The 16029-nt window shown below is 41.1% G+C and overlaps 1 protein-coding gene across 1 annotated transcript in view; it reads left to right on the top strand.

The window, feature by feature from the left end:
• Positions 1-16029, top strand: part of atf6 (activating transcription factor 6) — a 36060-nt gene that overhangs the window by 17168 nt on the left and 2863 nt on the right. Inside the window, exons 13-15 of the mRNA XM_068707220.1 lie at positions 169-233; positions 4396-4507; positions 9534-9618. Coding sequence (XP_068563321.1) covers positions 169-233; positions 4396-4507; positions 9534-9618 — 262 coding nt within the window. The remainder of the gene's footprint in view (positions 1-168; positions 234-4395; positions 4508-9533; positions 9619-16029) is intronic.

The raw sequence follows: 16029 nt of genomic DNA, 5'->3' as shown, positions 1-16029 counted from the left end.
TATCAGGACTGGAATGTGTGTGCTGATCTCTAGATGTTTTGAAATGATGGTCAGTTGTGACAGAGTCTGTATTTAGTGTTGCTAACAGTTTATCCTGCTCTAGCTAAAGGTCAGTTGATATGAATATAAAGAGATTGTAGCTCATGTTATGTTTTTCTTTCCTAACAGAAAGCAGAGAATAAGGAGAGTGCCCAGATTGTGACGGTCCAATACACAGAAACTACTGAGGAAAAGTGAGTAAAGGCCTATTTGATTTTAAAGCTGCATTAAGCATTTTGGGGGCAGAATATACTGTAGATGTACAGTAACTACTGCTTGTGTGGTAAACCAACACTGTGGTGAAGTAAAACAGTGCCTGTTTAGAGCTGCAGATTGTAGTGTTTATTGTCAGCGGGATACTCATAAACAGATTGTGTAAAGCAACTGTAGACATAACAAACTGCTATGTTTCATTCAGTTGTATTTGACCAAAGTGGCTCCTTCAATGGAACTGTCATGAGAAATATCATCTCTGCCTCTATTTCCACATTTCTGGTATTTGTGTGCTTTTCAGTTTTTACAATCTGTCTGATTTATTTACCCCCTGAATGGCGTCAGAGGTTCAGGGGGTTCAGAGGTTCAGGCAAAGTTTTGCGAGTTTGGAGCCACTGTTGTTGTCAGATTTTTTCAAACCAAAACACTTCCAAACAGCAGACACAGCTCCTCTCTTGTGCACCAATATAGCCTGTTTACCTTCTTCCACCTCACAGATGATGTCACCGTTTCCATAGTAACAGCCCGTTCCGTGACATTACAGATAGTGTTTCTTCACATCAAAGCCAATGTCCTTTGATGTCAAAGATCAGAAAACAGAGTTTATAGATAGGACTAAGATTCACTGATCCATTAAATTGGAAGTGTTTTGGTTTTAAAAAATCCGACGTTTTGCGAGTTTGGAGCCACTGTTGTTGCCGCTGGTGGTAACACGAGCAACTTACGTCACCTCAGGAGAAAACGTGAGTTATTTTCATGTGTATAATAGATGCAATCTGAAATGTACACCGTGAAAACTGCAAACCTATCTACGTCATATTTTTATGTTTGTTAAATTATCAGTAGCTATAACTAAATGATATGCTTAGTATGCATATTACAAACAAAAACACTTTAAAAACACTTTTTTCTTTGCTTTTTGGGGTATTTTGGTTAGACACCCAGCCCTAGGTCCACCAGAGATTCCTTAGATGGTCTGGAATGTCACGGCCCTCCAGACCACAGAGGTGTAGGCCGGTGTGCTACACCCCTGTGGGTAGAGGATACCCTGCATTCCATCTCGTTGGCACGCTGGTGCTGTGGCTAGCACAGTCACCTTGCAGGAAGGCCCTCCTGTGTGGAGTTTACATGTTCTTCCCGTGTCAGCGTCAGTGGGTTCTATCCAGGCGATGGGGATTCCCCCCACAATGTCAAAACATGTTAGGTTGTGTGAATGTGAGTTGGGTGAATATGAGTTGGGTCCACCAGATTCCTTAGATGGAATGGAGTGCCACGGGGTATCCTCCAGACCACAGAAGTGTAGGCCGGTGTGCTACACCTCTGTGGGTAGAGAATACCCTGCATTCCATCTCGTTGGCACGCTGGTGCTGTGGCTAGCACAGTCACCTCGCAGGATGGCCCTCCTGTGTGGAGTTTACATGTTCTTCCCGTGTCAGCGTCAGTGGGTTCTATCCAGGCGATGGGGATTCCCCCACAATGTCAAGACATGTCAGGTTGTATGAATGTGAGTGTGAATGTCTGTCTCAGTCCTGCCAGAATCTGGATCCCTGTCCAGGGTGAACCTTGCCTTCGGCTCCGGTCCCCACGCAACCCAGAATAGGATAAGAGGTTAAAGATGACGGATGGAAAAATACTACTAGTAGCAGTGGACTGGTGGAGCAACGGATCATAGAAGTCACGTTCAGATAAGCACGAAAGAAACAAGGGAGCAAATATAACTTTTAGATCTATGATCACATTTTTTTGCCACCGATACTAATTATTGATTATTAATGATCCATATTAACAGTTACTGATCTCTTTGTTGTTTTACAGCAGCTGGTCTACAAGGATCCAGGATATTATTTTTAGTCACCGTCCCAAAAATAATTTCAACACTCTGAAGTCAATAAATCATCAAAAATACTAACTGTTATACTTTTACTTTGTTATAGTAATTTATATATTTTTTTTTTCATAAAAAAACACAATTCAAAACATAAAGAAATAAAAGATTGTACTTGTATTGACTAAAACAATTCAGTAGTTTTAATGATGTATAAAAATGTGCTTAGAGCTTGTGTTAGGAAGTTAAACTGCTCGTATGTAAAACAAAGAAAAGCATTCTCATATTTGAGAACCTTGAACTAAATCATTTTCGGCATTTTTTTTTTGAAGAATTACATACAACAACTAGAAATTTTGACAGTGTGACTACTACTGCCCGAAGACGTCGCAATATATATACACTCCAATATTACCGGTAGTATCGTTGATGTTCAATTTCGATATCGCTTCTCTGTTTTTTGCATTTTAGATTCATACTCTTGGAATCTTGTGTTCGTGATGGACAATCCACAAATGGCTCCCGTCATTTCAGTATTGGAGATATACATCTTTGTTTGAGAAGCCTTTGGAAATGTTGTGAGCTCATTCTGAGCTTCATGTTAAAATACAGTTACTCTATGGGGCTTTTATTTTGAAAGGGTGGGACTGGGTGGGTGAGAGAGTGGGAGAAGAGACATAATCATAATGTTTCACACACATACACAGAGGTTATTAAATGACAGAGGTCTAACAATGCCTTTGACTTAAGGAGAGAGAGAGAGAGAGAGAGAGAGAGAGAGAGAGAGAGAGAGAGAGAGAGAGAGAGAGAGAGAGAGAGAGAGAGAGAGAGAGATGCACTGCACTTATGACTTCTGGTGACTAGTAGTTCTCCTGAATACCTAGGTGTGTGTGTAGACCGAGAGAGGTGTGTGTGTGTGTATAGAGAGAGAGAGAGAGAGTAAGGAGACGCACTTATGACTTTTGTAGTTCTCTTGAATACCTGTGTGTGTGTGTGTGTGTGTGTGTGTGTGTGTGTGTGTGTGTGTGTGTGTGTGTGTGTGTGTGTGTGTGTGTGTGTGTGTGTGTGTGTGTGTGGAGAGAGAGAGCGTGCCTGTGTAGAGAGAGAGAGAGAGTGCCTGTGTGTAACTGGTGGCAGACTGATTAAGAAACAATACAGTAAACAGTGATTTTGAACAAAACTCCTGCCTCCTTTTAACAAAAAGCAGGGTATCATGAGAAAGATAAGACTCCGTCGAACGCAGTGATGTGGTTTTTATGTTAGTGGTGTTAAAATTTTTAGTTTTAGAGCAATATACAAAACTGGTACCTTCTGCTTTCTTTGAGAAATTAGTGGTCAGATTTAACATGGAGTCTAATGGAGCAGTTGGGTGGAGTTCATGTTGTTCTACGGCTCTTTGAGCAAAATGTGTAAGTCTGTTGTATTCCAATGACATCTGTGTGTTACAACACAACATTTCCAAGCTTTTTGGCCAAAAATGGTGTATAAAGAGTACAAATTGTGGGACCTGGAGCAATTTGTTTGGAAAAATCACAGAATATTTTCCTGCTCCACTCCACTCTGATAGTTATATCCTCACTCTAGCGCTGAACATTCCATGCAATACACACCCATTATAAAATCTGAAACAGACCCAAAATGTTCCTGAAACTTAAACGTTGACTTAATGAAAACTGTGCTAGCTATCAAAATGCCCATTTGGCTCAATAAAGTGCATTGTTTTGTCTACGTTTTAAACTTTGAATAATTTTTCTACGTTAATGTATGGCTAGTCAATATGGGCCCAAAGTTAAGTGTTTTTTTTGCTCTCTTCACCAAGAAACCACATTCAAGTGAATGGAGAAATTTTGCTCGGATTTTCGGGGAAACCGCTGGGCGAATCTCTCTAAAAAATAGATAGCGCATGATTCCCGATCAGGCCGCACCTTTTGATGTATTTTTGGCGCAGGTGTTGGCAAAGCTGTGTGAGGAGCAGCGCGCCAAACTTTCTGAATAAACATTATTATTATTATTATTAAGCCCGCAGGATTATATACAGTGTGCTTTGGCACAGGCAGTTTTACTGCCTTTGTGCTACAAAGCCACACTGAATGAATCAATTATCTAAATAGTTGCAGATTGATTTCATTTTGAAAAAAAAGTTTTGATAGAAATCTGATATTAAAACAGTTAAAGAATTTCATCTGCACCCAACTTGCCGAATTGAAAACCTGTCTCTGGAACAGAATATTGATTGGTATACTTCTCAGTCTTTTTCTCCTTGTTTCTGAATATTTTTCCAGTGTTGCTCATGTTTTTCTGTTGCTCTTCATCAACAGGAATCCAGGCAGTGAGCTGCAGGTATACTACGCACCTCATCACACCTACAGTGACTTCTTTGATGAGCTCAATCGTCGTGGCGACACTTTCTATGTAGTGTCTTTTCGCAGGGTGAGTTTCAACATGTTTGGTTTATTACACTGATTCAAGAGGAGAAACCGGAGTTGCAGTCAGAGTCTGACAGTGGTTAAAGTAAAACTAGAAGGACGGTTTCAAAGATCAACAACAATCAACCGTTTTTTCAAATGTATATCCCAAACTGGCCATGAAAAGCAAGAAATGAATTAGAGACGGAGTAACTTATGAATCATAAATGATATGCAATAGGGCCGTTCCTCAACAGAGAGGTTTGATTTGAGAAAAAAGTGGAGGGTGGGGGTGGGGATGAAATGCACATGCCCAAGAGTGTAACTACGCCTTTCCAGTCCAGTTTCCTCGGCCCATTTACAATCATCAAGACCATGTTGTAGATTTTTAGGAATGGCCATATGTCACTGTTAATCTTCTTGGTCTTTATTCATTTGACCATTTTTCCACATTTGAGACTCTGAACCTGTTTTTAATTTTTAAAAGATCACATAAAAGTTATTTTATTTGTTTGGGTTTGTTTGTTTCTTTTCAAAAAATACCTTTATATCGAACGCCAAACTTAAATCGTTTTGTTTTCAAGAAAAATAAAACTTCTTTTTCCTTTGAGTTCTATCCATTATAGTTTGTGTTTCATTATTATGGGAAGCTCCGTTTGAACTGTGCCAAAGAAGACACATTTACTTACAAATTTGTCCAAAAAGTAACATTCAAAAAAATAAAATTAAGTGTTTCTTAACAAAAACACATTTGGTCACTACTCCAAAGAGCTCATATCTCACTCGACACCTCTGGGTGTTGTTAAACCCTTAAATCCTCAGGATTACTCAGTGTGGGGCGGGACTTGTGAAGCATGTGGTCAAAGATCAAGACCCACTTGTCACCAGCAAGTCACATAGGTTTGGCTCACAATTGGCATGGTGACAGCAGGGACAAAGGTAACAATGGTGTTCCCGAGTTGAGGGCCTTCACAGGTCAAGTGGCTGTCGGTCAGTTTCTAGCAGCTCTGTGTTGCACAAGCAGTGTTATAGAGGGTGTTATGGTTTAGAAAGTTCAACATTACAGCTCAAAAACCTCTCAGATACTTTGACTTTGAATCAACAGTTAAATAAAATAGTCTTACTGACCTGCTGACAAAACAGTTTTTGTAATGAACCCAGATTTACTGACTCTTCCAACTTTTTAACAACTAAGTTAAAATAGGCTTTTCAATTATTTTAAAGCTTTGATTATTTTTGATTTGACGATGAGGAAATGACCATCACAGTACCTTAGGCCCAGGGCTATGTCTTCATATTGTTTGTTTTGTCTAAAACCCAAAGATATTCAGTTTACAATCACTTAAGACAAAGAAACACAAACAATCTTCACAATTGAGAAACTGGAACCACAGAATGTGGTTAATCCATTATAAAAATAGTTGCTGATTCAATTAATTTGCGGCTGATTAATCGATTAACTTTCTCAGTTCTCAGAAGATTTGTGAATTTATCTGACTTCCTCTGATTCTCATTTTGCTCATTTTAAAATAAAATGCCTTCTTTACTACATGCCTGGTGTTTTTGGTGATTTTTCAATGATGAGGGAAACTTATCCTGGTTTTAATAAGCGGGAAAGGTTAGAGCAGGGGTGCCCACACTTTTCCGGCTTGCGAGCTACTTTTAAAAGGACCAAGTCAAAATGATCTACCTACATTCAAAAGGCTAAATATCTATTTATTTATATATTATAAATTTATATATATATATCTATACTTTATTTACAATATATGTTGGCGTACCTTGAATAACTGCATGAATCTTTATGGCACAATACAATTCTGTACATTTTTGGTCATACCTTACTCTGATGACTTGCACTAAATGAAATTGGCCAGAGTTGCATAGTCTGGACAGTAGCTGCTGGTAGCCAGCCTCAAGCAGACTACAAATGATCATCAGTCATGGTGGAACAGTATTTGGACTTAATAGTCTTCATGTGGGAAAAGGCTGACTCGGATAAATAAGTAGAGCCGAAGTCAAGAAGGAAGCACATTTCCTCATGTTTGGGTACTTTTCCTCTGTGAGTAAGTTCCAAAATTGTCCATGAGCCCTAGACTTCAGCTGAATGTCAGCCTGTAGTGTCAAAATCTCATCCTCCACTTCAGACGAGTTCAGGTGAAACAGCATTGTAATTTTTTAATCACCTCAATATCTTCCCGAAATGTGCAGCACATAAATGTAGCGACTGGCTCGAGTAAAACAAAGTCTTGAAAACTTTTGTCAAACTCTGGCAGACACTTGTCAATCTGCTCCGTGTAGCGCGTGTAGCATCCCCGGCGGAATAATGGTCTGGAGTCTTGAACTGATGGTCCATAAGTTTTTATTGAACACACCGTAAGAACTATGAAGAAAAATAAGTAAAGACAAACGTTATAGAACACTGTTTAGCATCTTCCCTATCCTTCCTCAAACATGCTAAATTTGACCACAAGGCGGTGCCTTCGAGCGGAATCAGCAGTTGGTTAGCTTGAGCTGACACAAAACAGAAAACCCGTAGCAACCTAAAACAACATTTTCCAAAGAATAAACTTGAACAGGTACTAACCTTGTGCCCATATCGGCCAGGTGCTAAACTAAACAAAACCGTAATCTTCTTCCTTGTTTTTATTACTTCTTCCCGTCTCTTTGGCGACATTTCGTTTCATACCGCGTCTTACTGCCTACTTCAGGTTTTGTACCTTCAAAATAAAAGCGCAACAGGAAATGCACCGACTGCAGTTACAAAACGTCCAAAATAAAAGACACAAGAAAAGAACAATCTATTAAAATACCCTACACTCTCAGAGGTCCTTTACAGCGCGCACTGTCAAGTTGCGCACACGGCTTCTGTTGCGTCTCCAGCTCTGACGCGAGGTTATGGAAGTTCCCCAAATCACGGTGCTGCAGCTTTAGCTTCTGTAGTAGAAATAAATTGGGAGGCTAACTAATTAGCTCGCCGGAGTTTTGCGGTTGACCGCGCATACGTGGTGACCCGTGTGTTAGAAAAGACGTGATCTCAGACTGGCTGCCATGTACGTCAATCAAGTGGCAAATGCCATGAAGACATCTATTTGTTTTTGAATGGCATGCGATCTACCCGCACTACCTCCGCGATCGACCAGTCGATTGCGATCGATGTATTGGGCACCCCTGGGTTAGAGGAATAAAAAATGCATTATTGGGAATGACTAAAAGCACTAAAAAAAGACAGATCATAGATTACAGTTCTCATTTTTAATTCTCACAGACCTTTATTAGCTTTTCTCAGTCAATTTATTGGCCTCTATTTTGTTTCCTGGGTTTCAGTGAGTGTGTGTCGGCAAAAACGGGTGTGCTTTTGTTTTTAGGTATGATGTTATTACAAGATTGCCAAAGCTCTGGATCAAATTTGGAATTTTGTTTGGATTTTTAAAACCAATTTGTGTCCCGCGGGGGAACTCGTCAGGTTCATCATGGCCTGCTCTTGCCCTCTCTAGTGGTTGAGAGTGGTCACTCTCTGCAGTATGTTGCACGCTCAGAGATGGCCAGTCGTAGGTCAAGGTTGCTTTATCCTTGATAGATGCATTACCACCACCTGTGGCTTTGTTTAAGTGTGAAACGAGGTGAGGTGATGGAAAACATAACTCTTAAGACCCAAACATGGAACTGCTCTCACTCCACTGCCGTTTTGCTGTCTTGCTTCACTTCTGGTTTTGTTTCAGCACCTGTGGCTTTATGTATGTGTGCATTTAGCATTTAATACTGCCTTTGGTGGCTTACAGTTTATCCTTTATTCCTTGCAGTGCCAAGATCGTATATCACACCAAACCCTTTTATTATGAAGAAACACTACTGATGACGCTACACAAGATACCTTCTGCAACATCTTAGTGTTACTTGGCATTATGAAGAACACTTATTTACAACAATGACATACAAAAGCCTCCCACACGTGCTCTGCTTTTCTTAACATTCTCTTTATTACCATACACTCATGTTCTTCCCACACATCTATATGTCTCCTTAATTGTACATATTCTACATCGCTCGTTTCTATCTTCCCGCTGTTATCTCTTCCCAAACCCCAGACCGTGCTCCTGCCTGTCATCGCCTCAACACCCCTCATTTTTCAGTTCACCCAGGCTGAGTTTAGCAAGACAAGTGTGATAAAATGAACCAGTTTTCACTTGGTCTGTTGAAAGTCTTCTTAAAGCGGCACTCCACTAATTTCACTCATGAAGTAGAGTTTATGTAGTTTAGTTTATGTGGTATTACTACTGTCTGCATTAATGCACTGGAAGGATTATCTCAAAAGAGGTAGCTTGCGTTGCTAACTGGATGTGTGTAGTTTGAAAAAAAGTCAGTATTTAGTATTTATATTTTTCAGATAATGTTGGATTTCATTCACCATTATAGTATCAATCATTAAACAGATTAAATGAGTCATAGCTTTTGAATCTGGTAGTGGACCTACAGCTAAACGCCGCCGTGTGTGTGTGTGTGTGTGTGTGTGTGTGTGTGTGTGAGTCACATGTGTGTTTGTACATTAGCATTCCTCTCTCTCCCACAACTCCTTCTGGGAGGATGTGTTCCAATTAAAACCCTTCCCGCTCATTGTCTTATGAATTGCACGAAAGCTATTTTTAATAGCTTTGGAAACGGAAGAACTTTGCTGGTTAGTGCCATTTTGATCTCAGACTTCTAGGAGATCAATAAGTGCAATAAGTGCTCCAATGGCTTAGAGTGATAGTAGACTGATTTAAACTATTTAGATGATGGGGCCAGGCATTAAAAAAGTGCTCAATTTGAAGAATTCTGTGACTAGAAAGGCCGTCATGGAAATTGTTGCCTTATGCGAGGACCCTTAGACCTCCCAGATGTCCATTGCATCATTGATAACCTCAAGATGTTAATGCAAGTCCTCCAGAAGATCTTCTCCTCAAATTCCAAATCTTGATCAACAACTGGCAAAAGCATGCAACCGACCGTTTTTATTTGCTTTCAAATGAGTTGCATTTTCCTCTTGGTGACCTTCTCCTCTTTGTTCTCAGGATCATCTTCTACTTCCTGCCACCAGCCACAACAAAGGAAGTCGACCCAAGATGTCTGTGGTGTTGCCTGCCATGAACATAAACGGTAGGCACTGCAGCACAGACACAACAGTTGGGGGGGTTTGGTCACTCCACACAATGTCACAGATGAAAGGCGAGCTGTGAGTAGATTCAGAAACACGTCTCCCTACAAGAATGCATTACTTGTGCTGTACGACACTTGACACTCCTATTACCAAAATAGAGCACTTTTGCTTTTTAAGCCCATTAAGGTGATTCTGATCCCCTTTTTCATCTGCGCTGGTATTTCGTTTTTTCCAAAATCTACCTTCTTGGATGTAGAGTGTGTGTTGTCAGTTTAACTTCAATCAAAGTTTCTTTAAAGATTTTCTTTGCCATAAGATTTCTTTGACTCAAAGCCCTACCTCCTTCTGAGCCCTTTGTAGTTTCTGTTATGTCCTTCAGCCTCTGATTATGCTTTCTGTTGCATTTAGCAATGCTGTCAAGTGTCTTTACAGCCACTGACTGAACCACAGACAGACACAAACATTAAAAAATAGCCTTTTTAGTTCGGTTCAGTTTTCATTCTGGCTTTTATTTTTTTCTTTGATTTTTTTTTTTATGTGATGAAAATAATGAAGATGACGCCTGTGACTTGAAAATTTCGTTAGATTTACCAAAGTTATATTACAAATATTTTTTTTGTAAATAATATATTATTAAGAAAAACATTTTTAAATTGTTGTTATTAAGATAATAAATCATACACCAGCAACTTGGTAAAAAATCTAAGTGTGGACCTTTTTAAATGCTTAACAAATTGGTCAAAACTTAAACAGGAATTATAATTACAGTGTATGATGTATATAGTATATAAACATAGACTTTAATTGAATAGATTGGCCCCATTGTCACCGATATCAGATCCAGCTATTTGAGTCAGCATCGGCCCCATATCCGTATCGGTGCATCCCTAGTTGCAACTGCTCTCCACGTATGTGTTTGAGGTAGCTGGTCGATGCAGGTAAGAGTTCACACTGTTCAACGTGTCGTTATGTTTCTTCTTCAGCCCGCTAAACGTGAGTTTGTGAGCGTGTTACATGCCAGGTAGGAGTAGTTTAGCTAAAAAATTATGATTCTGGACAATTTTGGTCCCGGTGGAAATGCAAACACTTTGGTTTGAGCGTGCCACACAAAACATTCACTGTCGCAAATGATGACTGCATGCTAGTGATGAGCAATCAAATGCAGGTCCTCTTCAGGTTATAGAGCAGGGACAACGCTCATCGAGACTGCTTGAATTACTCTCATAGAGAACAGTTGCTGTCCACATCTTGTCATAGTGGGTGGCAATCGGAGCGCACTTGGTTGCGGTTTGGGGGGGGGGAGGTGATTTCCACCAGCTCATCTGAGATGCAATCACCCGTTTATTTGACCGCCTGCCCTCAGAAACAAAACCTCTTGTAAACATTTTAACAATGGTATACTTGAGGTACGCCTCACTATCTGAACACTCAAATCGACTTGGATTGTTGCATTTGTTGCCAATTTATTTATTTATTTATTTTCTGAATCACTAAAGTATACAGATGTTCTTGATTTCCATGAGCTCATCATAGCTTTTCTCCATGGTCTTCAGATCTGCTGGATTATCAATATGGTATGTCAAAAGTCCGGTCATCAGAGATTTCAGTGGAAAGAAGTTGTCTTTGTCCAAATGCTGCAGATAATTATCAGGTGGCTTGATTTTCACCAAGCCTGCGGGACTGAGAGGAAACCTTCTCAAGAGGGATTGTGTTTGTGTTGGGTGTGAGCATTTAGGACGACGGCCTGTTGTTGTTGTTGGGTGCTTGCCTGGCATTCTTATCAGAAATCCTCTTGTTCCTCTGATATCTCCCCGTCTCGTCTGTGGCAAAGCACCAGCACCAGATTTGATTTGTCAACCAGCTCTGAGAGGAGTGAGTCAGTGGAATATGAGCCTCTTACTCAACAGGGAAGACATGGCCGATGGGAAATAACTTTTTTTTTTTTCTAGGAGGGGGGCCGTAAGAGATGAAGATTGATGAAGGTAAACATTGTTCTTGGTTGGTCTTGTCGGGGAGGAATGTTACGGTCCGTGCCGGTCGGATGGCCCATTGAAACAGCAGTAAATAGTGAAATCCAAGACCTCCTTTTCAGCTAATTGTTGAAATGGCCAAACAAAGGTGGCTTTCAGGGAGAGATATCGAAAAAGTCTGGAAAGATTCTTGGTAGCTCAAGGAAAGGGCCTTCAATTTGCATGTTCTGTCATGGAGGGCTAACAGTTGGCCGCAAATGCAAAACATTGTGTACCAAAAGTCTTTTCCAGCTTGTTTCAGGCATTTGGTGTGTTTGCATCCAATGCGCTGGCTAGATGTGGCATCTTTTTAGAGAGAGAGAGGACTAACAGCAGTTTTATTTTAGCACGGATACACGTACAGTAGCTTCACTTTCAAGCGCCACAACTGCTCCTCCTGCTAGTTCCTCGATGACCTGACAGAAAGCATGCATGGACTTCAGTTGAAGTGCGAGCCAACAGATGGCTGCCACAGACATGGTGGTGATTCTCATCACCCTCCTTCATACATAAAAAAAGCCCCATGTGTCACACAGATGACAGCCTTCATGTCGCATTTCATATTTATGTTGCCTTTGAAACTTTGAAGTGATTAAGTGCAAATGTACACATTTAGCTGGGCGAGACCCTTAGAAAAGCACAAACACTGTCCTCTCTCTGGAGCGTGATTGCTCCACAGCGGAGGATAATTCTTTCCAGCTCCCAGTTGCTGCTCTCCTTTAGGAATGCCTTCCTTCTCCAGTCACTAAATGGTTTTCATCTGGAGGAGGTGGATAGACTCCTGCTAATCTGGAGGGAGCGTTTGTTCTGTCGTGGTCAATAAGTGAACGTCGAATATGGAGACTTTGATGTAAGCCGTCGCTCGTTTCTGTCCACGGTTCAGGGGCTTTGTTAGAGTTACTTGACCGTGACCGCCTTGGTTCTCTCTGAAAAAACATATCTGCCTGAGCAGTGGCTCCACATAAGGACCGACGGGTTTTGTTTATTTAACCATCCCCCGAGTTTGAAAGTCGCTCAATCAAGTGGAAGCGACATGTTTGGAGGAGAGGAATGTTTTGGAGGTGACATCATTTACAGGTGGATCGACCGTGGGAGACGCACGGCAATCTTATTTTTTTTTCCTTCTCTGAGGTTGTACATGTGCACTGTAGCTAACAGGCAGCTTTCACTGGGGGGGTTCAAGGATAGAGCGCCGCACCACTGAAGAAGATGGGGGGTCACATTTTCCTACTCCTCTAATCTAAACAAACACCCAGTGCTCTGAAAAGGAGTGCACTCTTAGCAACCCACATGTTTAACCCTTGCCACCCTTTCAAAATGAACTTGTGGATGTAATTCTTTTGCCTCAGCGACTTAATTCTCGATACGTAAAGCTAGTTACAGTGGCTTGCAAAAGTATTCATACCCCTTGAACTTTTCCACATTTTGTCACATTACACGCCACAAACATAAATATATTTTATTGGAATTTTATGTGAAAGACCAACACAAAGTGTCACACAATTGTGAAGTACAAAGAAAATTATACATGATTTTAAAAGATTTTCACAAATAAAAAAACTGAAAAGTGCAGTGTGCTAAATTATTCAGCCCCCTTTTCTCTGAGTGCAACCAATTGCCTTCAGAAGTTGCCTGATGACTGCTGAACGATTGAATGTTGACCTAATGACTAAATAGAGTCCACCTGTGTGTAATCTAATCTCAGTACAAATACAGCTGTTCTGTGACGGCCTCAGAGGTTTGTTAAGAGAATATTGGGGAGCAAACAGGACCATGAAGTCCAAGGAACACACCTGACAGATCAGAGATAAAGTTGTGGAGAAGTTTAAAGCAGGGTTAGGCTATAAAAAGATTTCCCAAGCTTTGAACATCTCACGGAGCACTGTTCAATCCATTATCCGGAAATGGAAAGAGTATGGCACAACTGCAAACCTACCAAGACACGGCCGTCCACCTAAACTTACAGGCCGAACAAGGAGAGCACTGACAAGAGATGCAGCCAAGAGGCCCATGGTGACTCTGGACAAACTGCAGAGATCCACAGCTCAGGTGGGGGAATCTGTCCACAGGACAACTATTGGGCGTGCACTCCACAAATCTGGCCTTTATGGAAGAGTGGCAAGAAGAAAGCCATTGTTAAAAGAAAACCATAAGAAGTCCCGTTTGCAGTTTGCCAGAAACCATGTGGGGGACACAGCAAACATGTGGAAGAAGGTGCTGTGGTCAGATGAGACCAAAATTTAACTTGTTGGCCTAAATGCAAAACGTTATGTGTGGCGGAAACCTAACACTGCACATCACCCTGAACACACCATCCCCACTGTCAAACATGGTGGTGGTAGCATTATGCTCTGGGGGTGCTTCTCTTCAGCAGGGACAGGGAAGTTGGTAAGAGTTGATGGGAAGATGGATGGAGCCAAATACAGGGCAATCTTGGAAGAAAACCTGTTGGAGTCTGCAAAAGACTTGAGACTGGGGTGGAGGTTCACCTTCCAGCAGGACAATGACCCTAAACATAAAGCCAGGGCTACAATGGAATGGTTTAAAACAAAACATATTCATGTGTTAGAATGGCCCAGTCAAAGTCCAGACCTAAATCCCATCGAGAATCTGTGGCAAGATCTGAAAACCGCCGTTCACAAACGCTCTCCATCTAATCTGACTGAGCTTGAGCTGTTTTGCAAAGAAGAATGGGCAAAAATCTCAGCCTCTAGATGTGCAAAGCTGGTAGAGACATACCCCAAAAGACTTGCAGCTGTAATTGCAGCAAAAGGCGGTTCCGCAAAGTATTGACTCAGGGGGACTGAATACTTTTGCACACTGCACTTTTCAGTTTTTTATTTGTGAAAAAAATTTAAAATCATGTATAATTTTCTTTGTACTTCACAATTGTGTGACACTTTGTGTTGGTCTTTCACATAAAATTCCAATAAAATATATTTATGTTTGTGGTGTGTAATGTGACAAAATGTGGAAAAGTTCAAGGGGTATGAGTACTTTTGCAAGCCACTGTATTAGCCATGCTAGCTATGTGAGATTAACTATCGAATCGTAAAACATTGCTTTGTTCTACTTTGGCTTGTTCAACTATTGTAGAACCCTCCTAATCAGTCATTAAATAAAAGATGAACATATAGGCAGAATTTCCCGACTCCAAATGTTCTGAAAATTGTCTGGATTAGTAGGTTATGTGAACGTCTAAGTTGCCTAATAACCATCTGATTAGACCCGCATTTATTTTTATTGGCCTTGTAATTTTGTGATTAAACTAGCAGAGGAGTTGCTTCCTTTCTTACATGAAGAAAAGCTTCCCTCATGAACATGTCCTCAGTGTGTGTGCCAGTCTGGCAGCCACCCCCCCCCCCCCCCCCCAAGATGCACTCTCAGGTTTCCTCAGATGCGTCGTTGCCAGACAGCAGGATTTTATCAGCGCACACCGGCTCACTGTGTCGCTGAAACTTTCTGGAACATCTCCAGATGGCACCAGTAACCGGGTCGGGGGGGGGGGGAGAGGAGAGAGGAGACCATGCGGAGCAGGACGGTAGATTTGGCAGCTTCTTCAGAGAGCGGCTGTTTGAAGCTGTGCCCCGCGGCTGCGTGTTTGTGTGTTTCTCGTTTCACCGTTCAGGCTTCTCAAGCAGGCGGCTGAATAGAATTTAGACACTTTGGTAATTTGGTGAAAGGTAGATACACACAGTGTGGAGGATTAAATGGGAATCCTCAATTTTGGATAATGGCTTAGATTATGGTCCACAAATTACATTGTAATTATTTTTTTTAATTATTGGGCACTTATAAATAAATTATGGGGTGCAGTAATGTCGCTAAGGGGTAACAGAACATTGACACATCATCACACATAACGCGTCAGCAAAAAGTTGCCTGTGTACACTTAAGCAGACTCGGAGCAACATCAACATTCCGTTGAAGTCTAATATTCACTTGGATTCTATTCCGTTTCCATTATATTCGTCCTCCTCATGTGTTGTGCATTTGGATTATGAGTGTGACACTTTTCCACTTTGTGCAGCCTATCTGTTGGAGTTTATTATTGGATTTAAATGAGCTAAGCGATAGTAATGTCAAAGCACTTTAGTGTGAACTGAACTGTGCAGCAATGAAAGAAGGACCTTGAGTCGTGATCTCATGAAGCTATATGGAGATACGCAGAGAATAACTTTTCTAGCTCTGCTCCAGAGGCATAATTTAAGATAGACATAGCGTCACAAAATCCTAACCCAGGGGATGGTTTCCAGAGATGTCTGTTGAAACACTGAAGCCATTTGAGGAGTTCCAGTTTCACCGCAGGTGCAAAAGCGGAAGCTCGGCAGCAGATGAAGTCATACTCTGCATTACGTCCACGAACCATTTAACGATATGAACACCCGTGGAGTCTTCTGG

This window comes from Cebidichthys violaceus, unplaced genomic scaffold, assembly GCF_023349555.1.
Source record: "Cebidichthys violaceus isolate CVI_PGR_0920_01 unplaced genomic scaffold, fCebVio1.0.p SCAF_13, whole genome shotgun sequence".
Taxonomy (NCBI): domain Eukaryota; kingdom Metazoa; phylum Chordata; class Actinopteri; order Perciformes; family Stichaeidae; genus Cebidichthys; species Cebidichthys violaceus.
The sequence above is the reverse complement of the archived record's forward strand: the minus strand, read 5'-3'. Positions and strand labels throughout refer to the sequence as shown.